At 47.6% G+C, this 27,188-nt stretch overlaps 2 protein-coding genes across 2 annotated transcripts in view; both read right to left on the minus strand.

Moving 5' to 3' along the window:
• Positions 1–3,615: 3,615 nt before the first annotated feature.
• On the minus strand, positions 3,616–6,751 carry LOC130113384 (GRB10-interacting GYF protein 2-like). Its single transcript, XM_056280974.1, has one exon. It carries the CDS (start codon positions 6,245–6,247, stop codon positions 5,423–5,425), a length of 825 nt encoding a protein of 274 aa, XP_056136949.1. The 5' UTR covers positions 6,248–6,751; the 3' UTR covers positions 3,616–5,422.
• Positions 6,752–9,286: 2,535 nt separating this feature from the next.
• The window catches only part of prr36a (proline rich 36a), a 50,728-nt gene continuing 32,826 nt past the window's right edge, over positions 9,287–27,188 (minus strand). Inside the window, exons 4-5 of the mRNA XM_056279946.1 lie at positions 12,572–12,795; positions 9,287–12,076 (exon numbers count right to left, since the gene is read on the minus strand). Coding sequence (XP_056135921.1) covers positions 9,456–12,076; positions 12,572–12,795 — 2,845 coding nt within the window. The 3' untranslated portion in view covers positions 9,287–9,455. The remainder of the gene's footprint in view (positions 12,077–12,571; positions 12,796–27,188) is intronic.

Consider the following 27,188-nt stretch of genomic DNA (forward strand, 5'->3'; position numbering starts at 1 on the left):
GCAAAAATTTCCATCTTGAGAGTCAGTGAGGTTGTACGGATGCTAATAAGTCCATCTCAGTTTTTTTCCAGACTTTGCTCATGGGACAAAGATCTTCAGTTTGGTTAACAGACACATCGATTCAAGACCACCGACATGATGTACTGAAGCAGATTAAAATGAACCACCACTCACTCCCACGTATACAGACGACGGAAGCAGACAAAGTCACCGTGGAAATGAACATTCACAATAAGACACAAATATACTTCAGTAACATTTTTTTTTTACTGCATTATCGATAATGCAGCCTCTAAAATGACACCCTAAAAATTCACTACCACAGAAACCTTCCATTCCATCGCCCACCACCACCGCCACCAAAAAAAAAAAACCAAAACCTGGTTTGATTTTGGTCACCATCTTTTTCCGTAGAAATCCCTCCTCTGTCTGCGTCCATGGACACATCTCAAATCTGAGCAACATTACCCAAAAAAGCACCAAACTGCGCATGAGTCTAGACTCATGGCCAGGCCAGTAACTATAAAACTGGAATAAGTGAAATAAAACCAACAACATCCTACAATCAGACAGCCAACCCTTGTCAGTATTCGACACCATTTTCTATGATAAAGACAATGCTGTTTGTACGGCAGCCTAAAACCAGTGTCGGGTTTCAGTTTCTTCAGGAAAATGTTCTGCTTTACATCCTTTGACCTGTTGAGCAAACAGTCAAGTCACACTAAATTAAAGGCCGTTCAGATGTAACTGAACTACAATGACTGGTGGTTTTACTGAATAACATGAATAGGGTCTTTTCTACATCCTTGTCGTTATAATGTGCTGTTAAAGATAACCGTTGCAGGGTACCAAGGAGTGAGGTCTGCCTCAGGCCTCAGGAGGATCTCGGGTCGAAGCGTTGCCCCAAGGCGGCCATTTTGACAGTTTTGGATTTTCAAAGTTTAATAACCGCGACCAAAAAAGAAAAAAAGACAGCGACCTGCCGCTCCGTGAGTGCTCCTAAAATGGCATATATTTGCACTGAAATGAGTTTTAGATCGATTGCACAAAAGAATTTAGAAGATCTGCCTAAAACGACCATGAGCGGTCAAAATGACGGCTTGTAATTTGCGTGTTGGTCGCGTCATTTCCGTCGCGACGTTCATTGCCCCGTTCTAGAAACACAACAGATGTTCTCCAGTGCAGAGAAATGGTCTAAACTTGATTTGTGATTATTTCCAACATGTCTGGTTTCAGATGCACCATGACTACCACCGAGGCGTTGGACAGCGGTCATTCTAAATTGTTTGAAAAATAGTATTAAAATTTGTTAAAATGTTATTTTTGGTGTCAGTTTCTCAACAGACATACTAACACATGTAATGGATTCATATCTCAATTTGGTATTTACCTTGACAGACTAGAGTTTAAAAATCGTGGTTCTAGTAGTTTTTAAGTTCAGGTTGTTGTTTAGGACCATTTTCAATGGTTATTTTCAGTTGTTGTTTTTACATGTCACGTTTTATAGGCCTTGTTACGGTTTCAGTGTTTCTCAACCCAGTCCTCAAGGACCCCCTATCCTGCAGATTTTCATTGTAACCCTGCATAGGTAGCCCTGCTTGTACTTACTCGACCAATCATCTCGCAGCACTTAATTATGCAAGGTGTGCAACGGCTGACAAAATTCATTGCTGATTGGTTGAATAACTACAAACAGGCACCTATTCAGGGTTGCAAAGAAAATATGCAGGATAGGGGGTCCTTGAGGACTGGGTTGAGAAACACTGTGTTAGATGAGCAATATGCGTTTTCCCTTTCACTTTTTCAATTTTGCTATTCAAGTTCGACCATGTCCCTCCTAAGTTTAAATAGTTTAAAAATAGTATTATAGCTGTCAAAAGGTTAATTTTGATGTCAGTCGTTTCCTAACGGACATACTAACATGCAGTGCATTGATATCTCAATTGGGTAAAAACCGGCGGTCATTTTGACCGCCCATGGTCGTTATAGGTAGGAGTGAGATCCCGGCTGTTCTAGTGTTGGAGAATAAAACTATTTATTGGGAGTTTAACGGTGTGCAGACCGCTCTCCTTTGTATCCTGCAATGAAATGTTTTTTTGGCTAGCACCTGAATATCGTGCCTGGATGTGTGGACACTCGGTCCCTTTTCTGTTAAAATATAATCAACATCAAAAACAACGAGATAAATTCACAAATCCCACTCTGCCAAACACGTTTTCAACCCTTTTGTGCTGCGGGGAAGTAACTGGTTAGATTTGGGTTTAAGGTGAATACTGAATGTCATGGTAGCTTTACAATGGTTATGTTACATACCAATAACCAGGGGTTACACGACAATTACTTCTCCAATACTCGTATATTACCTGATAACGTCCGCATAGCACATGTCTGTAATTTGATAGATTACCATCAGTCCCCGTCCTTAAAAAAGTCAGACATGGCATCCTAGAGTGACACATGTAAACAAAACTGTGCTTGGGCAGTGCTAAAATAAAAATAAAAAGTGCTCAGTTATTTCCATTTTCTACGACAAGGTCTATGAATACCAAACAGTCACATGGAAGAGGACAAAAATGACATTTTCCATTAGTAAACCCAACATTCCAGTCTTCTAAAGGTGATAACCAAACTAAGGCAATGATCAGGCGTTGGATAACCTTACTCAGACAATTACTAGGAGAGTGACAAAAAGCAACGTAAACTCGACCTAGGTAGGATTTACAACTCGGGCTCCTTAAGCTTCAGCAGACTCGCATTACTACTCAGTAGCAGGAAAATTCTGGTGTAAATATTCAATTTAAGTACTTCTTCCCTGGGAATACATTAAAAATAACACTATAACCATGAAGGCCTTTTTTTGCTTAAGTTAAAGGGAGTACATAAAGTCATGAAAAACTTCAGGAATATCACAGGAGTGGATGGCTGCAGCCATGTGGCACTGTTGGTGGGTTTGTGTGCGTGTGTGCATATAGTATGTGGCCATACATGGAAACCTGATTTGGCACAAAAGTCGAGTGTTCAGTGTTCATCTGTTCATCAGTAGTGGTGGCGAATCATTAGGTTGATGTTTGCCTAAAAAGCCAAGGTTCATTTTTTTGGTGCGAGTAGGTGCATGTATGACCATTAAGCCATTCCAGTGCAGCCCCATCAGTCAGCATTATGTCCACATTTGCAGTGATATAAGATAGCCAATATGAGGTAAGACGGGTGCAGGATTGTAGGTTAAGAGCCAGTGTGGTGTCGTGACACTTCTGTGTGTCACGATGGGTGTAAAGCAAGATGTGACTAAAAAGCCTCTCCCGACACCACAGAACAGTAAATGTGCAATTTGGAGAAAAAGGTCAAAGATCACATTTCAGCAAAACCCTGCAAATGGTACGTCTGTGTGTGCTTATTTGACCAGAGGTTTACATGTTTGCCTTCATACAGTTCATATACGTTACAGGTGCAGGCAAATCTGCCTGTGTCCTAAACTGGATATTCATTGAGCTCAAGGCCATATTACCAACAGTACAGTAGATGTGAGCATGTATATCTGCATGCTCATAATCCAATGTTTGTGTCTTCCAGTAGTAATCTACAGCAAGTGGTTCTCAACCCCCCCCCCCAGTTTGGTTGAGTTTATTCAATTTAATACCATAAAAGCATACATGATTCTAAAAACATTTGCCGTCGTCATCATCAAATATTTACAAAGCAAAAATCCTTCATGCGACACCTACAGGAAGTAAAAAAGGCTACTATGTATTACGCAACATTAATTGCTTGCTTTCTGCTGAATTGGAAACTACTTATCGTGATCGCATCCATCCAGGCCAGTATGATCAACGATAAATATTCGTTCACTTTCGGCGAAGTTGTTTTTTTTCCTCATTTTGGATGACCACCTAATTGACGTGTGTATACTTGGTAATTAAACAGACAGCTTCTCTTATTTTATTGATTAAATTGACTGAAAGGCAGTAGCCTACCGTCAGTAACAACATATCAGTAGCTTAAACAGTAACATTGCTTAAAGTACATTAATAGTAGGCTGAGACTTAAAAAGAAAAGTAAATCCAAGCCACTTTAGGCTATCTGGTGATTTGAGAGGAGATCTGTTCAGAGCTGAGGTGGCACTGTTAAGTATCGTGGGAGTAAACGAAAAAAAAAACAATTAAATATTTTAACATTAGATTTCCTGAAGTACCTTTTTTTGCAAATGTATGGAAAACCCAGAATGATCGCGTTAAGCTGACCGGTTGATCACAATATGTAGATTGTTTAAACAGCGTTAGCACAGATTTGTCATTTGTGATATTGGGCTATAATATACAAATAAAACCGACTTGACCGATTCCATCCAGGGACCTTTGATCACGATAAGCAGTTTCCACTCTTATTAGCTAAGTAACTACTACCTATTTTGTGAACGAAACTTTCAATCATTTCTGATCATCTCAAGGCCCCCCATCCGGCAGCTCCTTGAGGGCCCTGACCCCATGTTGAGAACCACTGATCTACAGTACCACAACTCTTGAATTAAATTGCATCAACACCTCTATATTAGGGGTCGACCGATTATCGGCCCGGCCGACTGTCGGATTTCTTCCCCCCAATCCGATTGCCGATAAAATAAATAAATTTTAAAAAATTTGCTACTTTGGCTCTGAGGCAGCCGCCTGTCTGTAGTCGCCACTCTGTGGTCTCGAGCAACGCCCTGCCCACAGCCCCATCGGATTGGCTACACGGCACGAGTAATAAATAGCCTATCAAGGCTGAAGGCTGCTGTGCCACAGAGGAATGCATTTGCAGACCGGAGCAGCTCCCGTGAGCCAGCAGAGCTGCGTTTTGAAAATGAAGGCAGCAGATATTGCCGAAACCGCTATAAACATCGCAATCCTCTATGCTGAAGTCGCAAAAACGCTACAGTCTTATGATCGAGTTCTGTGACGACAAGCATGGCCCGGTTTCCCAGTTACACCGCTGAAAATGTCAGAATAGTGCACTTTGTTGCAGTGATATACAGGTAGCTATTGTGACAACAGTTTACGCAGCGATCGCTGCATCTTTAACGTTGGTGCCAGTGCAACTGGAACGTTAACATTACTCGCCCATGTGAGTTTTTGTTTTTACATGTTATAAGGTAGCCGATGGTCATAATAATGTAAGCTAATGTCGAGTCTCATGGAACGTGAATGCAACAGCGAACGTCTAGTTCAATTTGTTGAGTTTCGTGTTGGAGTTTGTTAAATTTCGACACCCAACATTTTCAATTTTACTGCAAATGCATATTAGTCCAAAATATCGGTTATCGGGGCTCCCTGATTGCAAAGAGTATCAGCTCTGAAAATAACATATCGGTCGACCCCCGTCATTAGAATCTGTAGCATTCAAGCACAGTGAGGGAGAGATGTCGCACACTGGTCTTTCTCGCGGTTCGTCAGTGATGCGTTTCCAGCTCCACCACCGTCCACTCTCCCTGCGGCGAGCTCCCGGCCGCCTCTGGGGAGAAACTGCTGACTGAGGTGACGGTGGCTGAGGGCGGGGTCAGCAGGGTGGGCCAGAGACTGCTCTCGAGGGGGCTCAGTGTGCCTCCTCCTCCTCCCGGTAGGAGCAGCAAGGGGGAGCAACCGTCTCCATTCAGCAGCAGCGTCTGGTTGATCAGCTGCTGGACTATGTCCACCTTCTTACCCCACTCCAGCTCTGGAGGTGGGGACGCAGGGGTAAAGGAACCTCCGCACCGGGTCGGGACACTAATGTCAGCGAGCTGGCCGCTGGTAGGGGTGTGAGGGGAGGCCGGGAGGGGAGGGCTCGCAGTTGATGAGGAAGAAGAGCTTTTAATTTTGTTATCGGCGTCTGACGACGTCACCTTTTCGTGCTGATCATCAAGTGCTTTTTCCTGCTTTCTTTTCCCCTCCTTCGTCCCGGCGTCCTCCTCCTCTTCGCTGTTCTCCAGGGCTTCATAGATTGTACACAGGCCAGAGGAGGGAGACAGGAGCACGACAGACTGGCCTTTAGGAGACGACTGCTGTTGCTGGAGCTCCTGCTGCCACTGCATGATCTGCTGCCTCTGCTTCAGCTCCTCCTGCTGCTGCTGAAGCTGGAGGTGGAGGAGTTCTCGCTTCTGCTTCTCCGTCTCCTCCTGCCTCAACCACTTCTCCTCCTCCTCTTCTTTCTTTTTCTGCTCTTCTGCCCTACGGCCTGGCTCCCCCTTCTCCTCCTCTGTGGGTCCGCTGGGTCCCTCCCTGCGTTGCTGGAGCTCCATCAACTGCCTCTGGTGCTGCTCCAGCCGGCGGAGCTGCGGGCTGGGTGTCTGAGGGCCGGGGCTCGGGGGTCGAAGGGAAGCGCCGCTCAGCAGCGGTGGAGTCACTCGGAGGGTGTCGCAGTGAGGTCTGGCGTGTGTGGCGTGATGGCGGTGGTGCGGGTATGGCAGCGCGCTGCTGAGCCCTGTGTGCGAGAGGAAGCGGGAGGGAAGATGATGGTAGCGTGGCGTTACATCAACACAAGAGACAGGCAGCAGGACAGTGGAAGCAGTGCAGTGTGCAAATGCAAAAGGAGAGGTCAGACTCAGCAAGGTGAAAGAATAGAGGAAGCGTTGTGAGGCCAGGCCCCAAAGCTCAGCCAAAAGGATACAGTAACAACTTGGCCTAGCGAGTATTTTGTCCTTAATTATTTGCACTTTATCATTAACGACTCCCGTTATATGTAGGGGTTCACTGCCAGGGTTCCCACTCTTAACGTATCACTATCCGGCGGCTTCGTTGTGAAGATTTTGGACACGGGACCACTGCTGGACACAGCTGTACAACGGCGTCTTTTATAGTGGAGTATAACGTAACCCAATTATCAGAACCATGTTAAGCAAAAGTTTGAAGTTACGACCTGAAATGTCCAATATTATCGATGGCCCATCACACTCCTGAGCCATTTCCTGCATCAGCCCTCGAATATTTTCAGGACATTTGATCTGTTGTGTGATTTTACAGGTGACTGAAAAACAAGTATATAAATTTCCAGGTTGTCAGGATGCGTGGGAACCCTTACAGCGAAGCCTTGGGATCTAGTACATTAAAAGGGGTGGGGGGTATCTTAAGTAGACGATGGCCAGGTGAGGTGAGATTGCTGGGGGGTGGTGGTTGAAACTACAGGACAGCACAACTGTGCGATATTGTTACGTCTTAACCCTTTTAAATGCGACCCCGGGGTTGTTTTTTGGTGCAGAACAAAGTGGCCAGCTTCCTGTATATGCAATCACTTAACAGCTATTGTGTGACGTGAACAACCAATCAAAGAAAAGCATATCATGAGCAGTAACATTCATCACCCGTGAGTGGCGCTCAAGAGTTAGTATACCAAATGAGGACATGCAAGACAAGAGTTCCTCCATGCACTTATGAACATCCAGCATCAACAACAAGCTCTGACAACGGAATGGCTTTAGAACTGATCACTGACGTTGGCCATGATTCGGACCTTAATGAGAGTCACCGAATGGTCCGATGACACCATTTAGTCACCATTTGGTTGTCCTCACTAGCAGCTTACGAGACTGAGGATCCATTACTCGATAGCATATTTAAGACTTAACAGCATATTCAAGACTCCTTTCCCACCACATGGTACCGGCTCGACTCGCCCTTTTTTCCCCGTTTTCCATGACTGGAAAGTACCGGCATTTTGGTAACCGTTACCACTTTTCTGGTACCACCTTTGTCGAGGTTCCAGAAAAAACTGGAGCGGGTACCAAAATCAACGCGGACCTCCGATTGGCCAGAGAAACGCAGCACTGCGTCATCAACGGGACATCGCCCGGCATCTTTTACATACCGAAGCGGCGTCCTCTTAAAAGTACATTTTTTAAATTGAAACTAGGCGTCGCTATGACGACCAGCTACGCTGAGGGGGGGGGGGGTACTGTTACGGTAATGGAAAACGACACGGGAGCGAGTCGAGCCGAGCCGAGCCGGTACCGTGTAGTGGAAAAGGGCCACAAGTTAGCAACCACAAAGCCCTGGAGCCTTGTGACTGGTGGACTAAACCTGAACACAAACCAAACCCGTCAGATAAACATGGTGACATGCATGAGTCCTGCTGACCTTAACAAGGCAGTGCGGTAAAACGGTGCAGTACAGATGCAACAAAAAAAGAGAGTAAAGATAAAAAAAAAAGAAGTATACACCCAAAAAGAACGGAGGGGGAAAAGAAACTGCAGCAGCAAAGCCAGATGGGTGCTGTCACATGTGAAGGTTGACGATGGGGCGATCAAACCTTCCTGGTTGGTCGAAACGCCAACGCTCGTGTCACGGGGTGAAAAGGCGCGTTCGACTCAGAATACTAAATAAATAAATAAATAGATAAATAAATAAATAAATAGATACTTTCAGATGTTGCAGACCAGCAAGTTCCGTGGAAGTGGACGCCGAGTCGCTCGTCTCGGCGGACGGATGAGTTCCACGAAGGCTTTCCCCTCGAGTCCGTCGTCCGACAAAACCCCCGGCTGCCGTGTTAGTTTGTGTGCGAGTAAACGCGTGACGATCGGTTAAGATGTAGGTTATGTGTCTGACCAGTAGGCATCCACGGGACGATGGCGTCGCAGATCCGATGGCGAAAAATCAAAAGTCACACAAGTGTGTGCGTGTGTGGAATGTGTGCGCGAGTGAGAGGAACCCCTTGAAACGAACGGCGGTTGTCGAACGGCTTCGTCTCGCACGGAGAAAACTCGCCACACAGCCCCAATAAAACTGTCCGGGAATAGAGCGCTGAATGGTAAAAATCTAAATCTTTATTCAAAGCTTTAACGGTCACTGCTTCAACAGAAGCACAAACAAGAGAAAGGGGATGGGATGGGATGGGATGGGGGGGGGGGGGTTCGCGTTAAAGTGCAATGAGACAAGGCGTGATGGGGGGATAAAGGAGGGGAAGGATGTCTGCATCGTAAGAAATCATAGAGTACAATCAAGACATAGTTTCGGTTGTCACCTCTGTTGTTGCGTAAAAAGTAGGATAAGTACACATGGGGGGGAAAGGACGTTACATTTGATTCTTCGCTTCTCAGTCAAATTCTTTTTTTTCCTCCTTCACGAGCTGCACAGTAAACAAGACAAGTCAATGCCACGACAGTTCAGGGTGACCAGATAAATGCAGTGTTAATTAAAAAAGAAAACCACAAACACGCGCACGCACACACAAACACTAACACACAACATGATAGTAGCTATTGCACATACAGGAGTTTAAGCCCAATACTTATTCTGAAAATTCAAAATTAGAGGAGTGACACTGTCGTCTTCATTTATTCCCTTTATTTTCTTTTTTCCTTTTTCTTTTAGGTTAAACTTTGATTATATCCACCCCGGAGATTTCAGGACATACGATGACAATACTTACAAAAGCAAGATCTTTTCTGTCATTTTGCTGCGGGGGGCCTGGATTAGAGGGAGGGAGGAGACGTGGGCTGTGAGAGAGATGGAGAACTATACATTACCTGCGAAAGAGTTCTCAGTCTTTTCACAGATAGCGGAATAGTAGGGGGGCTGCAGGTCATTGGGATCATCTTCAGGCCGGGACAGAGGGACATCCGGGGCTGCGTCAGACCCAGACACCTCCACGCCGACGTCCTCCGCCGGCTCTGCATCCTGTTTCCCGCAATGCATGTAGTGCTGCTCAGCCAGGGATGGCTCGGCTGGCAGCTCCTGGATTAGGGAAGGATCCTTGGCCTCCTCAGGCAGCTCCTCCAGGGAGAAGATGCCGGGGCTCTTGGTGCAGCTCTCCCCTGTGGACTGGGCATTGGAGTTGGACGCTGTGGTCATGCTGCTGTCGAAGCCATAGGAGGCCATCGAATTTGCTGACAGAGGTGTGGCATCTCCTCCCAGACTGCCGTCAGCCTCTACCTCTGCTTCCGGTGCTGACAGGCAGCGCAGGTTTCGTGGCTGGCTGTCAAATGTCAAGTTGGCGGAGATCCCGTGCCCTTCCATAGGGTCCTCCAGCTCAGCTTCCCCCTCCACATCGCTGGCATCATCTTCAGTTGTTGAGGAGGAGGAAAGGTTGGATGTAGGGGCAGTCAAAGGGCCACCCAGCACCTCGTTGTCAGGTAGAATCTCTGCCTCAGCTCCCTCCTCTCTCTCCCCATCACCCTCCATCTGCAGGTGGGCACCGAGGTCCTGGTCCTTTGGGTAATGTTTGAAAGAAAGCAGTGGGGCCTGTGTCTCCTGGATGTGAAGCTGAGGATCACAGGAATCGTCAGGTGTGCTAGTATCACTGCTAAGAGTGCTGGACAGGGACATGGGTGGGGCAGAAGAGGCAGCTAGGACCAGGGTCTGCATGGAGCCTATGCCAGGCTGGTCTGTGGAACCTTGGGTCTCTGAATTTGGTTGCTCATCCTGGACTGAGGAGGAGTTGGAATCATCATGGATTTGGAGGGAAAATGCAGCAGAGTCCACTTGAAGCCAGGCTTGTGCTGCAGACTGGGTCTGAGTCTCAAAGTCCGCTTGCCAGAGGTTTGCAGAAGGGCTGACTGGACCTTCCGCAACTGCTGATGGCTGTACAGGCTGGGCGAGGTGCACAAGGGGCTGCTGGGGCACAAGAGGCTGCGCCCATGGATCAGCAAACGGGTTGGGCTGGTCCCACTGAGCAGCAGGGGCAGATGGCAGCAGTGGAGGGGGAGGTGGTGGCTGCGCTACTCGGTTCAGGTTGTCCAATCTTTCATCTTCTGCCAAGTCATCCTCATCTGCATTTCCATAGCTTTCCAGCCCACTCTCTGTTATACCCTCACTGGCCATTTCCACATCGTCATCCTCGTCATCGACTTCGTTGACATGCCTGGGCGTACATGGGTCGTCTGCCCGCTCCGAGCCCACGTCCATGTCACAGACTCGATCTTCATCATCTTCGTCATCATCCTCATCAAAGTCGGTGGTAGGTATGTCGGGTACCCTCTCAAAGTCTGGTGAACCTACGGAGGCTCCTTCCATATCAATGGCTCCTTTGAAGCTGGCATCTCCCAGGTCATCGATGCTTTCTGTGCCCTCCAACACTCCCGGGGCACTCAGCTCCGATGCCCCCTGCTGGCTGCCACTGACCTCCTCCGAGTCAAGCTCAGAGAACAGGGCTCCACCAGCTCTCCAAGCAGCGCCCCCTACAGGTCCCGCTGACCCAGGACGAGATTCTTCAGTGAGCTGCGTTGTCCCACTCATTTCTGACACAGAAACCTGCTGGCTTCCTTCTCTCTCTTCTTCATCCTCCTCCTCATTGAGATTGGTGGGAGAATTTACCTTAGGAGGAAGAAGAACTGGCGTTGCTGAAGGGGCTTCAGATGTTGATGGAGCTTGGTGTTGTGTTGGATGAAGAGTCTCCCCTGCTGGGGTCGGTGAGTGGTTTACAGGTGTGATGACCTCCTCCAATGGGGCAGAGGTCAGTACGTGAGTCGTTCCTGAAGGATCAGTGCTTTCTAGCAGACTCTGGGATGACGAAGTGGGTGGGATGGCTGTCTGGACAGGAGAGGGAGGTGAGGGAGCAGCAGCAAGGGTAGCCTTTTGCAGGACCACCTCAGCTGGGATCTTTTGTGTGAAAGCTGGGATGGGAACTTCCTCTTGGGCTGAGACTTCAGGTGTTGGTGAAATCACTTCAGGTTCCTTGTATGCTGCTGCAGCTTCTGCTGGCTTTGTTAGTTCAACAATGTCAGCTGTTGATACAGTAACTGTTGCAGCAGCAGCACTAGGCTTTTCTGCAGCTGTAATGGAATTGGCAGCCTTTTTGTCGGTAGTCGTGGAAGTCAAGACAGCCTGTGGTTGTTTGGGATGTTTCCTTTGAGGGGTACCGCTGGTCGTAAGTTTGCTGGCTTGTGACGCAGGTGTGGGCTTGCCCATGGATGGTTTGTTCATGGCAGGGAGCCTTCCCTCTTTCTTCGGAGGAATATCTTTGGCATGTTTTGTTTTGGGTTGTGGCAGTTTGGGTTCAACTGTCTTCGTGGAAGCAGGGCGTTTAAAGGAAGTGTCTCGTTGAGAGGTGGTTGCAGGTTTTGGGGGTTCAGGCCTTTTGGTTGGAGCTGCTGTTGCAGGCTTTTTAGCCGCTGTGGTAAAGGCTGGTCTACCAACATCTGGAGTAAGGAGGGGAGGGAAAAAGATTGATTAATCAATCCGAATTTCACTTTGAAAGCAGATATGCCTGCATGTATAGTCCGCAAGTTGTCTGTACTTGGTATTCACTGTGATATTGCCTACTGTAATTCTAAAGTTAGTTACGGTTACAGTAATACCTTATGGATTGACATTTGGCAATACTAGGGGGCTGTCTCACAAAGCCAGATAGGCGGATTTATGAGCTCATTTTGACATTTAACATGACTTTTTGGTTTCACCATAGAGGCTCAAGTTTAAGCTTTTTATGCCATGTTAACTGGAATGCCCAACTATTCAGTCAAGTAAGTGAAAAGAGAAATCACATTAACTGAAGCTGACCCCTTCCTTCTATTTTACCCACAATGTTCCTGGCTGAACTTATCATTGTGACATTTTCAACGGAAAGAAAATTGCATTCAAGTTTGTTCAAGTAATCTACCAAATCTATGCATTTGTTATGTAGTCCAACTTGCCAGTTCTTAAAACACCAACACTTCTTTTAGCAGCAGCAGCAGTAGTGGCAGTTTTGGAAATCTGCGCTGCCGTGGTTCTGCCAGCAGAGGATGTCGTAGGGAATCTGGAGGCAGCAGGTTTGGTTCCAGCAGTGGAGGACATGGTTTTTGTGGTGGTCCCAGTGCCACCGCTGCCAGAAGGGGGCTTTGATGCTGGTTGGGCTGCAGCAGAACCAGTGGCTGGCCTGGAGAGAGACGGATGACGTAATTATATGAAACACTACGAAAACAAAAGCATTTAAAAAAAAATTTTTTTTTTTAAAAAGCCCAAAGGGATTATTTTGTCATAGTTCATGACATGGGCAATACCATCTTACCACAAGGGATTCTCTTACATTAAGAGGAATGAAAAGTTAATGCAATGTACCTGCACAAATTTACAAACAAGAATTAGAGTTCAGCCAGTCTTAATATAACCCTGAAATGTAATTTCCTCAAAATGTACCAGGAAGCCTTTAACTGAGTCCCATTATTCAACAATGGCTGTAATGTGTTGCTTGGTCCCTGTTGACAACGGAGGGGGTTTGGTAATGGAGAACCGAGGAAAGAAAGAAAGGCATGGCGGGGGGGGGGGTAAGTAAGGAGGACTGGAAGAAAGGAAGTATGATAGCGATACAGGAGGAGAGGGGAAAAGTGGAGGGGAAGATCAGAGTGAGGAACAAAGCAAGAAAGGAGTGGTGAAAAATGAGGAAGAGGCAAATACTGCTTGTCCATATAGGCCAACTCGGCAATTGTCTGTAGCCGCACTTCGGCAAGGTCGGCCAAATAAATGAAACATTTAAAATCCAGAGATCCACATCTGCTCCCATCAGCCCTGACATTTCTTTCTTTGAAAATTTCCCCCTTTTTCTCCCCAGTTGTATCTGGCCAATTACCCTACTCCAAGCCATCCCAATTGCTGCTCCACCCCCTCTGCCGATCTGGGTAGGGCTGCAGACTACCACATGCCTCCTCCAATGCATGTGGAGTCGCCAGCCGTGTCTTTTCACCCGACAGAGGCGGGACGTAGGACGTGGGAGGCTCACGCTACTCCCCCAAGTTAGCCCCCCCCCCACATACACACAGATGCCCCGACCGACCAGAGGAAGCGTTACTGCGTGACCAGGACACATACCCACATCCGGCTTCCCACCCGCAGACACGGCCAATTGTGTCTGTAGGGACGCCCGACCAAGCCGGAGGTGACACGGGGATTCAAACTGATGATCCCCGTGTTGGTAGGCAACGGAATACACCACCACGCCACCTAGATGCCCCCAGCCATGACATTTCTAAGACAACTGCATGCCACATTACATGATTCTGACAAGTTTGGATGTGAATGGTGCCAACGTGCAGGACAAGATTTTTCCGAGAGTCGAATTCAATCAACCACGCGTGTCGTGAGAGATGTGGTGCATTACTGAGGGATTTGCATTCGTGCGATTTTAGAAACTGAAATGGAGTTTAGAGCTACACGAGTAGCATTGGTAGAAAGTATTTTGAACCAGTTCATCGAATAAGTGTACATAAAGTGTAGTGTAATGTGATGCATTTTCTTTACGAGGCCTATCGGCAAACTAGCAAGTCATGAATTGGCTTCCAGTGATGTCACCGGCGGATGCAATTTCAGCAGCATTTCACCCAGAAGCCTGCATCTCATTTCCCACCCGCAGACACGGCCAACTTGTGTCTGTAGGGACGTCCAACCAAGCCGGAGGTAACGCGGGGATTCAAACCGTTGATCCCTGTGTTGGCAGGCAACGGAACAGACTGCCACGCTACCTGGACGCCCGTCCAGAGAGATTTTGTATGTTAGACGCTGCATAAATCCGTTCAAACCAAACCAGCCCAGCCACGGCTCGACGTGGTTAAAAACCCCTTTTGCCACACTACTCGTTCCTTCACTCAAACCCTCTTCCTGATGGACAAACAGCCAAGTCTTTGTTGTGACTTCTCTTACGCACACTATTGTAGTGTTACTATTCGTGGGGTTACTAACTTAATCACTGTTATATATAAGTACACGGAGACGAGGATGCGGCACAAGTCTGATCTTTACTGACGGAGACGTCGCACACTACTGGGCTCGACCAGTGTATTACAGAACTCAGTAGTGGTGACAGTCCAACACAGTCGAGCACCGAGTGCTCGATCCAATACACCACAGTCTTCACATGGCTGAATCTACCATAGGATTCTATCTGCCCATACGACATCGTGACATGGGTCCTCCCAGCTCCCTCCACCTGTATCGAAACGACGTAATGGCTAAAATTGTGTCAGATCTGTCCGACGCTCAACTCGGGAGGCTTAGAGAAAACCGGTGAACCATCTGTCCCCAGCAGAATGTTGTTATTCTCACCCCGTCTCCATCGCCACAAAGTAACCAGCAAAATCCAAGTATTGTCTTGGGCCAAATATAGTAGGTCGATCCTGATTACCAGAGCACCCCCTCCCCCCCCTTCCCTTTTTCCATCACCCGTTTCTGGGGAAAAAGACTTTTGAAAAGCAACTCCTGTTTTTATCCTTGACAGTTGCGTCACAAAACAGAAAACAAGGCAAGCTTCCTTTAAATGAAAATGCCATTTACATAAAAATGTTGAAAAAAAATATTTCAGTGAAAACAAAATGTAACCAAATTATAAATGAATGAGTTATTTGGTTATTATAAGTGATGCATTTGATTTAAATATAATGGAAAAAAATTAAACTGTAGCCTTAATGCCGTTCAACCGCGTCGTAGTGGAAAAACGATACGTCACAGTTATTAACCAGGACTCACGTACCGTGGAAATACAGGTGACTGGCGCCATCTGCTGTCACGAATGCGCAACTACATTTAGTACTTGGTCCTCTGAAGCTAGGACGACCCCACTTTCATTTACAGGGGGGGGGGGGGCGGGGAGATGCTGCACACAACCGTCTTCTATTGGGGCCAATATGGCACTAGACTACTTTCTGAACCCATGTGGACGACACGTCAAATTACCACAAATACATCAGTCCCAACTTTCACTGGACAATGAAGACATAAATGGACCGACAGACCAAGAGTTGGAGGGCCGACACAGATGCCTCTCCCACAGACATTAAGACGGCACAATGGCTGTTTGTCCTCAACCACCATGCAGACATGGCCTCACAGTCTTGGGACACCGTCCTACTGTGGGACGGAGGAGGAGGAGCAGTATTTTGGCAGTCTGTGGTAGCTTGAAGAAGGGGGGGGGGGGAAACCAAATTCTCCCCTACAGGCTCCCCGAGGCCCTGTAATAAAAGCTGGAGACCCTTCTTGGACAGCATCAATAATCTGACACTTCTACCTGACCCTGAGGACAGCGGAGCCCCCTCTCCCCCCCTCCCCCAACCCCTCCTTTCTTAGGTTTATCTTTATTCTACTTTCCATTTCGTTTATTTATTTATTTTACATGTCTGTATATTTGGTCCCCCCCCCTTTTCTCTCCAATTGTACTTGGCCAATTACCCCCCCCCCCTCTGCCGATCCAGGGAGGGCTGCAGACTACCACATGCCTCCTCCCATACATGTGGAGTCACCAGCCGCTTCTTTTCACCTGACAGTGAGGAGTTTCGCCAGGGGGGGCGTAGCGCGTGGGAGGATCACGCTATCCCCCCCCCCTCCAGTTCCCCCCAAACAGACACCCCCAACCGACTAGAGGAGGCGCTAGTGCAGCGACCAGGACACACACCCACATCTGGCTTCCCACCCACAGACACGGCCAGTTGTGTCTGTAGGGACGCCCGACCAAGCCGGAGGTGACACGGGGATTCGAACCGGCGATCTCTGTGTTGGTAGGCAACTGAATAGACCGCTATGCTACCCGGATGCCCCATATGTATATTTGTATGTATATGTATGTATGTATGTGTGTGTGTGTGTGTGTCTATATATATATATATATAAAGATATAAAGATATATATATATAAAGATATATATATAAAGATATATATATATAAAGATATATATATAAAGATATATATATATAAAGATATATATATAAAGATATATATATATAAAGATATATATATATATATACACACATGCACACACACACACATATATATGTATATACATACATACACACACACACACACATTTTAAACACATTTTTTTTGTGCGCTTGTTTTGCTTCTCCCCTGTAGGGTGCCGTTGGGTGGGTGGGTTTGGTTTTCTTGGGGTAAAACTCACAGGCGGGTTTACATTTTGTTCTTATAATCCTGTGCAAAGATGCAATAAAGAGATAAAATGGGTGGACTGACTGAAACCGTCACATGCTCAGGAGTGGGCGAGCGTTCGAACGACAACTGGCCAGATATTAAGAAATAAGAACACGAGACGGAGGAGGAGGGTGGGCAAGGGAAACTGGAAAGGGCCGAACCGACGGAGGGAACGGGGGGAGTAAATTGGGTGGAGGAAGGGAGAGAGAGAGAGGGGGGAGAACGAGCACGCCGAACGGCGGCGCGTAACCAGCGTGGACGGACAGGAGCGCTCCATTGCACCGGCGGGTGTAACGGGACGAATCCCCCCGGGGACAGCGAAGGAGCCGGGTACCGACAGCGAGAGAGAGACAGACGGAGGGAGAGCGAGGGCGAGACGAAGAGGATTAAAAGGAGGCCGGGCACGCTTTAGCGCCCCCATGAAATCTCGTCTCTTTTTCTCAATTTTTATTTTTTAATTCAAATTTGTCTTTCTATCCATTTTTATGACGAGTTCGTCATCGATAGACGTTAAAAAGAAAAAGAAAAATTTCATGTAAGTGCATTTAAATCAAATGGCCTGTGAGAATGAAAGAGCAGGGAGGACCGCTTTCTTTTCTGAACCGTAAATAAAAGTAAAAAAATTTTTTTGCAGAAGTCGTGATACAACTACACTATCCCTCCCTCCATCCATCATCCGAACCACTTCATCCTGCTGCTGTCAGGGTCACGGGGAGGTGGAGCCCATCTCAGCAGTCACTGGGCGGCAGGGGGAGACACCCTGGACAGGCCGCCAGGCCATCACAGGACCCCCACAGGACCCCCCCCCCCACACACACACCTTCATATTCACACCTAGGGACAACTTAGTACGGCCGAGTCACCTGACCTGCATGTCTTTGGACTATGGGAGGAAGCCGGACATGCTAACATGCTTTCTGCAAGGGAGAGCAACAGATGGGCCAAAGACAAATTACTTTAAATTCCTAACATGGGGGCGGGAACAGCGTGATCCTCCCACGTGCTACGTCTCCCTGGTGAAACTCCTCACTGTCAGGTGAAAAGAAGCGGCTGGTGACTCCACATGTATGGGAGGAGGCATGTGGTAGTCTGCAGCCCTCCCCGGATCGGCAGAGAGGGTGGAGCAGCGACCGGGACGGCTCGGAAGAGTGGTGTAAATACACACCCCCCCATCTTGGAATCTCCCCCAAATCTCTAAATGTTTATATATGAAATCCATTTGAATGTCTCCAGTCCATGATATTGCCTGTGTGCATGTGTGTGTGTGCGACACATCTTTGCTTGTGAACCAAATACTTCCTCCGGTCCGTCTCTCAGGGCCGTCTTCTAAGCCACACTGTAAACAACACAATGTGGCTGGCAATGCTGCTGCTTACACTGCGACAGCGCCCCCAAACCACCCGTCATTCTTCATCAGTTTATCAAACAACCGAAGCAGGCCCTGCTAATCTACTACTACTACTTCCGGCTGCTCCCGTTAGGGGGCGCCACAGCGGATCATCCGTTTCCATCTCTTCCTGTCTTCTGCGTCTTCCTCTGTCACACCAGCCACCTGCATGTCCTCCCTCACCACATCCATAAACCTCCTCTTTGGCCTTCCTCTTCTCCTCTTCCCTGGCAGCTCCATATTCAGCATCCTTCTCCCAGTATACTCAGCATCTCTCCTCCACACATGTCCAAACCATCTCAATCTTGTCTCTCTTGCTTTGTCTCCAAACCGTCCAACCTGAGCGGTCCCTCTAATATACTCGTTCCTAATCCTGTCCTTCTTCATCACTCCCAATGAAAATCTTATCATCTTCCTCTCTGCCACCTCCAGCTCCACCTCCTGTCTTTTCATCAGTGCCACTGTCTCCAAACCATATAACATAGCTGGTCTCACGACCATCTTGTAAACCTTCCCTTTAACTCTTGCTGGTACCCTTCTGTCGCAAATCACTCCTGACACTCTTCTCCACCCGCTCCACCCTGCCTGCACTCTCTTCTTCACCTCTCTTCTGCACTCCCCGTTACTTTGGACGGTTGACCCCAAGTATTTAAACCCAAATGCCTTCGTCACCTCCACTCCTTGCATCCTGACCATTCCACTGTCCTCCCTCTCATTCACGCATAGGTATTCCGTCTGCTAATCATCGACCAAATTATCTTTAAGAACCCCCGCCCCCCCCCCCCCGTTCATTATTTTGGTGAAGTGCAGACCAAATATTGTGAATTTTGGACCATGTGTAATTCGGGGCGTCACTTTTCAACCCGTACCAGGAAGCGGGGTAGTCCACTGTTGCTCCTTCTCTTGGCCCTTTCAGCCACAACGCGACTTGAGCCGCACTCGCCGCTGGGTTGAGCGCAGATCCGACTACGTGTTAGGGGAAGTCGCGAAGGACCGCGAAGTAGGCGGAGTTTTCAAAACTTCTAGCGGGACTTTTCAAAACTTCTAGGAGGGCAAGGTCTTCATTTGATCTCAATCTAAGTATATGCTTGTGTTGTACAATTCAGGGAATTCTAACACACATGATTCATTATGTGGCAGGGTGGCCCAGTGGTTAGCGCTGTCGCCTCACAGCAAGAAGGTCCTGGGTTCAAACCCCGGGGTTGTCCAACCTTGGGGGGGGGGTCAATCCCAGGTCCTTTCTGTGTGGAGTTTGCATGTTCTCCCCGTGTCTGCGGTGGGTTTCCCCCACCATCAAAAAGACATGCGTGTTGGACCTAGACTACAGATCTAGGCACGTTCCCTTGACCAAGGCGTGGCAAGACCGACTGGAGTTGGTCCCCGGGTGCTGCACGGCGGCTGCCCACTGCTCCTAGCTACACAGCTAGGATGGGTTAAATGTAGAGAAGAATTTCCCCCACGGGGATCACTTAAGTATCTCAAAACGCTGCTTTTTACATTTCTCGATGTTAAAACGTAGACCTGCATCCACTGCCGTCACAGAAAATCTCTTGGAGAGAATTTCTACTCGGAAACGCATGGCTACTTCTAGCCCATTCCAGGATGCTAACAGCAGAGTAAAGCTGGTTGTTTGGATGCCTCCTCTCCTTTCCTGGTCCAACACAACTTGTATCCACCACTTCTTCTGACATCTGGATGGAAGTAGACGATCATCCATGAATCAGTGGAGAACGATCTCTCACTCCCTCTTAGGGTCCTAATAACCTCATTTAACCCCACCGCCATTGTTTCGTGATGACTCATGTCTCATAATGGTTCGATACAGAAGGAAGACACAGGAAGAAACGAAGAGCCTCACTAATGCCCACCCATTCACATACACACCCCCTCCCCCCCTGCAGTTGTTGGTGTATTAGTATGGATTAGGTTTACTGCCAACAGAGGATTTAAATCAATAGCAACAAGGCCAAAAGGGAGGATGAGAGGAGATACGCAGCCGTTGACTAGATTTTAGCTACCTCACAAAGGGGTCTTCCAAGGGGCAAAGGTCAGCAGGGGGACAGTCAGCCAATGCAGAGTTGAGTCATTTTATGGGCTGTCTTTATAGCAAACTTAAACCTGTTCCCTTTTCACATGTTCACTTGGCCTACAAAACAACAAGACTGCAGGGATAACACGCTAAAGCAGCTGCAACATCTGCTGGGCCAAAGACTGAAAGCATTACCATGAAGCAGGGGAGCTTCATCCAAACTACGCCTGCTCCCTCCCTCCCTCCCGTATGTTCCCTGTCAAACTCGGCTAGGAGGCCAGATCCCCCTTGGTACCCTTTCTTGCGGATTAAGTACGCTTTATTAATCAAAAGAGCGAGAGCGAAGGCTAGCGAAGGGAGGGGATTACTCTGGAAGTACAATTTATCCCTGTTGGAGGAAGCTTATCTTATAAACATGCACCGATCGCCCAAAACATTAACAACCACTGACAGGTGGAGTGAATAAAATTATCTCATTACAATGGCACCCGTCAAGGGGTAGGATGTGTTAGGCAGCAAGTGAACAGTCAGCACTTGAAATTGATGCGTTAGAAGCAGGGAAAATGGGCAAGCGTAAGGATCTGAGCCGCTTTGACAAGAGCCAAATTGAGCTGGCTAGATGACTAGGTCAGAGCACCTCCGAAACGGCAGGTCTCGCGGGGTGTTCCCGGTATGCAGTGTGGTCAGTACCTACCAACAGTGGTCCAAGGAAGGGCAACCGGTCCATGGGCCCAAGGCTCATTGCTGCATGGGGGGGGGGGGGAGCTAAGGCCAGCCTGTCTGATCCAGAGTGCCCATGGTGACCCCTGTCCACCACCGAAAGTGCCTACAACGGGCACGTGAGCATCAGCCCTGGACCATGGAGCAATGGAAGAAGGTGACCTGATCTGATGAGTCACATTTTCTTTTACATCCTGTGGACGGCCAGGTGTATGTGCGTCCTTTACCTGGGGGAGAGAGGGCACCAGGATGCACTATGGGAAGAAGGCCAGCCGGCAGAGGAAGTGTGATGCGCTGGGCAATGTTCTGCTGAAGCTTTGGGTGCTGGCATTCATGTGGATGTTAAATTGACACATGCCGCCTACCTAGACACTGTTGCAGACGAGCTACACCCCGTCACGGCAATGGTATTCCCTGATGGCAGTGGTCTCTTTCAGCAGGATAATGCACCCCGCCACACGGCAAAGTTGTTCAGGAATGGTTTGAGGAACATGAGAAACAGTTCAAGGTGTTGCCTCGGCATCCAAACTCCCCAGATCTCAATCCGATCGAGCATCTATTTGATGTGTTGGAAAAACAAGTCCGATCCATGGAGGCCCCACCTCACAACTTGGAGACCTTGCAGGACTTGGAAGAATCTGCCGCTAATATTTTGGTGCCAGATACCAGAGGACACCTTCAGAAGTCTTAAGGAGTTTATACCTCGATGGGTCAGAGCTGTTTTGGCGGCACGAGAGGGACCTACACAATATTAGGCAGGTGGTTTTAACGTTTTGGCTGGTCACTGTACAGTACAATACAGACGTACACTTACAGCACACACAGGCCAGATAAAATATCAGTTTTCCAATTTTTCAGTTTTCCAATTTTGAGATGGATCTTTCAAAGCATGCCTTTTTTTTCCCCCCCAGTAGATGCGTGATGTTTTTCGCTAAACATCACTTCTAATGCACCTTGGTTCTTGCAGAGTATCTGCCAAAGTAGAACGGGAAACTCACTTGACCAAATTGCATCTTTTGACAACAATGGCAACCACTGGTCGCCACTTTGCATTTAGCTGCCAAATTATCAGAGCCTGAACAACTTCAGCTTGAGAAAGCGTTTGCATGCCTTCTCGTTTTAACTCCAGTTTGTATCTACTGAAAGCAGTTCTCCATTCTTTTGTACGGAGGTGTTTTGTTGGTGTTGATTATTAGGTTTCTGTTAAATCTATGACCACTTTTACTTTCGGCTGCTCCCGTTAGGGGTCATCACAGCGGATCATCCGTTTCCATCTCTTCCTGTCCTCTGTCACACCAGCCACCTGCATGTCCTCTCTCACCACATCCATAAACCTCCTCTTTGGCCTTCCTCTTCTCCTCTTCCCTGGCAGCTCCATATTCAGCCTCCTTCTCCCAGTATACCCAGCATCTCTCCTCCACACACGTCCAAACCGTCCAACCTGAGCTGTTCCTCTAATATACTCGTTCCTAATCCTGTCCTTCGTCACTCCCACTAAAAATCTTCGCATCTGTTAGGTTTCCGTTAAATAAGAAGTAATTTAATGTATGGCTTTGGGCCTGATTGTTAAAAATTAACAATTGTATCCGGCCAATTACCCCACTCTTCCGAGCCGTCCCGGTCGCTGCTCCCTTCCCTTTACCGATCCGGGGAGGGCTGCAGACTACCACATGCCTCCTCCCATACATGCGGCGTCGCCAGCCGCTTCTTTTCACCTGACAGTGAGGAGTTTCACCAGGGGGACGTAGCGCGTGGGAGGATTATGCTATGCAGTTCCCCCTCCCCCCCCTGAACAGACGCCCTGACCGACCAGAGGAGGTGCTAGTGCAGCGACCAGGACACACACCCACATCCGGCTTCCCACCCGCAGACACGACCAATTTTGTCTGTAGGGACGCCCGACCAGGCCGGAGGCGATCCAGCAAGCCCCGTGTTGGTAGGCAACGGAATAGACCGCTACGCTACCCGGACGCCCATAAAAAGGAACCTTTTGGCACCAGGCTAGAGGGTTCCCTGTACAGTTCACAGCATTAGTCCTCAGAATCGAGAAATACCTCGAATTGAATCGATGTCGAAATCAAATCGGGACCATGTGAATCAAAATGTAATTGAAAAAGGGAGACCGATGTCGATAGCCAGCCAGCCCTAAAAAACACACACAGACTTGTCTACCCCCCCCCCAAGCTTAAGGGCCCCCTCGGAGACAACTAATGGAAATTGAGAGCCCCGTCTACACGTCTGTTTGCATTGCAGCCTGTCCAAAACCAACTCCCCTTGCTCCTCTTTCTTGAGAGCAGCATGAATTCCTCGGGCTTATGCTGGCCCACAGTTAGCTCCAAGACAATAAAGAGAAAGGGAGGCGTAGACTAACCCCGAGCCGGGTCCGGATAGCCTAGCAACACATCGGGAGACGGCGTTGGCACAAATGAGACCTTAGGTACTTGTCACGGTGATGGATGCCATGGGCTGGTTGTGTTAAGACAGTAATACAACTCCCTGCCAAGACTGGCGGGGAGAAGCTATACTGCTTCATCACCAGAGGGATGACATGGAGAATGAAAGGAGAGATGGGGAGGACCAAGGAAGAGGGTAAGGGGGGGTGCAACATAAAAGCCCATCACCAAAATGATGTCCATTCTTGATATCGATTTACTTGAAAGAAGGGATATGTCAAAATGTGCCTCACTGGTGTAAACATCGCTTTAGTGGGACTGATTTGTGACAACCGGTTCACCATTTCACTCAGCTCAAGTAGTCTCATAAGGTCAGGAAATTATATCAGTTTACTGCAGCCTTCCAGACCAGGGGATGACGAACTTGTATGTATATGTATGTATATCACAGTAGTACAATAACCAAAATCCCAGACCATATCTAGCCTCATATCACGATAAATATTATATCAATATATTGCTCAGTTGTACTGGAGACCAGTCAGATTCATCAATCAATCTATCAATCAATCAAGTTGCATTTTATATAGCGCTTTTCTAGCTGCAACAGCCACTCAAAGCGCTTCACATTTCTGAATTTCCGACACCTGTTGCAGTAGAAAACAAGACAGGGAGGATATTTCTGCACAGACCAGGATCAGTTAAAGCTCCCGATCCTAACCTGAGATTTTACAGCTGGATTAGATCACACTATTCTGCATTATGGATCCTCCTTTGTTTTTCTCATCTTAGCTTGTCACAGCGGGTGGTTTTCCTGTTTAACCCCAACACCCCCCCCTTTTTTTTTTTTACAAAATAAAAACATTCCAGCATCGCCAATCGGCCAATAGGTTAAAAGAATACACATGTGAAACAACATTTACATGCCGATTATTAATCAGCGGCAGCATGGGAGAGTTTATCTCACTTTCCAGCCGTTTGACAGAATTTGATAACGGCGAACGACAACGAAACCTTCAGTTTGTAGTCTCGATTCTACTCTCAAGCAAACTTCGAGGGTCGCTGTGAAGCGGAGGGTTTACAACGCGCGACGAGGAAAATCAAAACTGTGATGACCGAGGGTAATATCACTCCAGAAGGTAGCCACGCTCGCGTAAAAGCAGTGCCACCGTGATGAGCCGTGACATCTGACAATTCCGGACGAGTCTAAATTCCCGAAAGGAGTTGTCGTGCGCAACCGGCACATGAGAACAAGAGGACATGGGATGGTATGATGGGTGGACGGAGGGGGGGCTCAGAAGAGTGCTGGCTAAGTGCCCGGTGCTGTGCATGCACAGATGGCGGCGCGAGGAGAAAAAAAAAGGAGGAGGAGGAGAACAGAGCTTGAGACTGGGGGGTGGGGTGGACAAAGACAGATTGCTCCGACGGCACATGAACACCGATCCCACATCAGCTATTAAGATTCACGGCCCGTCTCCAGGTCTCTACCGCCGATAAACCAGGAAACCGCCTCGCTGCCGTCAATCGTGTCGCATACAGGATCGGTGACTGGTTGACAACCTATCATCCAGCTAGCAAGATAATATGGAAGGGAAGGCCGAGATGCTCTTCTTGACTGTGTGTGTGTCGCACACATAGGCAAACACCATGCATCTCATCCAGTACCAGCTCCAACCACAGCCTCGCCCCTTACGAGCAACAAGAGGCAACCAGCATATTCTGAGCAATTTGCAGCCCCCATGCAATCTCCCCCATGCAATCTCCCCCATGCAACCTCCCCCATGCAATCTCCCCCATGCAACCTCCCCCATGCAACCTCCCCCATGCAATCTCCCCCATGCAATCTCCCCCATGCAATCTCCAAATCTCACTTGCCCTTTACAGCCCGTGCTCTGGTTAAAATCTCATTTCGTTTTTATACCAAATATGCTTTCATTCCCCCCCCCCACCTCGGGCAATTAAAATGAATACTTCATGAGTGATCACCCTTCTTAATAGTCTAAGGCCGGGGTGCGCTAGCATTACGACATCGGTATGTACATTATAGACTGGCTTTGATGGGGAAGCCTGTGTCATTTATCGGGGCGTGTCTCAATGTGTTCACCCGTGCATTACCGCGCTAATAGTCCAAACTGCCGCAGCATTAACAGATGGGTATTTTGGGTAGGGGGGAAAAAAATATTAATTTCTTGTAGCTTGGTCCTTTTATCACTGCTGTAGTCGCTGCCACATTGGTATAAATGTACGGTGGGCAGTGTAGACAACGCAGAAAACATCACAACAGTCATGGAAATTTACATGGTATAGACATCACAATTCACATATGCAAAAATACCACTTTTAAGAATCCAACCGAGGTTCATCACATTGTTAATGTAAAGTGTAATACGAATCCAAGGTTTTCAAATAATACAATTACAACTTACAATTTCAGTTAGCAGCCGCTTTTATCCAAACCGACGTACTATATCGGAGGTAATACAACACAAGCAAGATCTAGTCAGGAGGCAATAACGCAAGTTAGTGTAAAAAAAAAAAAAAAAAAAAAAAACCTAGTAAAAACTAATCCTGCCTCAAATATGTCAGACCTCATTTGTGAGAAATGTTAGGTAATATATTCTCACCGTTATCAATTTAGACAATAAAATTGTCTCTCATGATACAATACCGACTGAAAGACTAACACTGACCTATTGTTCAGATCTACTGGGCAGTAATTCAATATTCTCGTCAGTAATTCGACGACATTATTGACAGAAATTGTTGACAGAAAACACTCATAATGAATTGTTGACCAGCCCTACTTATCGTCTTTCAGTGGTATTGTATCTAGATGAAGTTCAGGTATTGTCCTATCATGATGCAAAATTTTGTTGTCTAAAATTGATAACTAAAATTTCTCACAAAATGAAACCTGAAACATTAGAGGGAGTATTATTTGAAAAACAGTACTGAGCTGATACACTTTACATTGCTAAACAATTCAATTGGATATTTATGGTGGTTTTGTGTGTGTGTCTGTGTATACATATATATATATATATATATATATATATATATATATATATATATATAGCGTGAGTGAAGATTGTGCATCACCTCCCCAAGGGAAGAAGAGTAGGAGGTAGGACACATGATGAACTCCAGCTTTGGAATTGTCTGAGACCCTAGACAACTTGTAATTCAAGTCCGACATCACTTCATCGACCCTGTAGGGCCGATTTAGCAGTGAACCCAGCGGCTGCATCAGAGCGTGGATGAGTTCTCAGCCGAACAAAGCCTCAAATCTCAAATGTCACCGGTCTCCTTTTCTTGTCATAATGACATTTCTGCATTTCATGACTGGCTGTGAAAGACTGGGGCACATGATCATATGCATCCCGCAGAGCAGCAGACAGCTCAGACTTGGAAGATTTCCAGTCTCTGGAGCAGGTTCCAGCTCAGGTTGCAGCCACATGTTCAGTGGCATGTAGAGTTCCCTGCCGTATAGGAAGGCAGGTGAATCACCCGTGCTCTGATGAGGAGCCGTTCTCAATACAAAGGAGATAAGTGAATTGTCTAATTCACTCTCTCAGTTTGGTTGGATGGCGGGTGGTAGGCACACTGGCTTAGCTGGGCCCGTATCCACGGCGTGTTCGACCAGAGAGGTGTGGCCCAGTCTACTGTCAAACAGGTGAGAGAACTCTTAAAGACATTGCGAGAGCTCAGTTTTCTCCTTCTCAGATGAGGCAGCGTCAACCACTTTGTCGCAAACGCCCACCATTAGTTCATCATGGCTCAGGAATGCAATATAACCATCCAAGTCTCTCAGCTCCTCATCAGTTAGCTCTGGA

This window comes from Lampris incognitus, chromosome 5, assembly GCF_029633865.1.
Source record: "Lampris incognitus isolate fLamInc1 chromosome 5, fLamInc1.hap2, whole genome shotgun sequence".
Classification (NCBI taxonomy): Eukaryota; Metazoa; Chordata; class Actinopteri; order Lampriformes; family Lampridae; genus Lampris; species Lampris incognitus.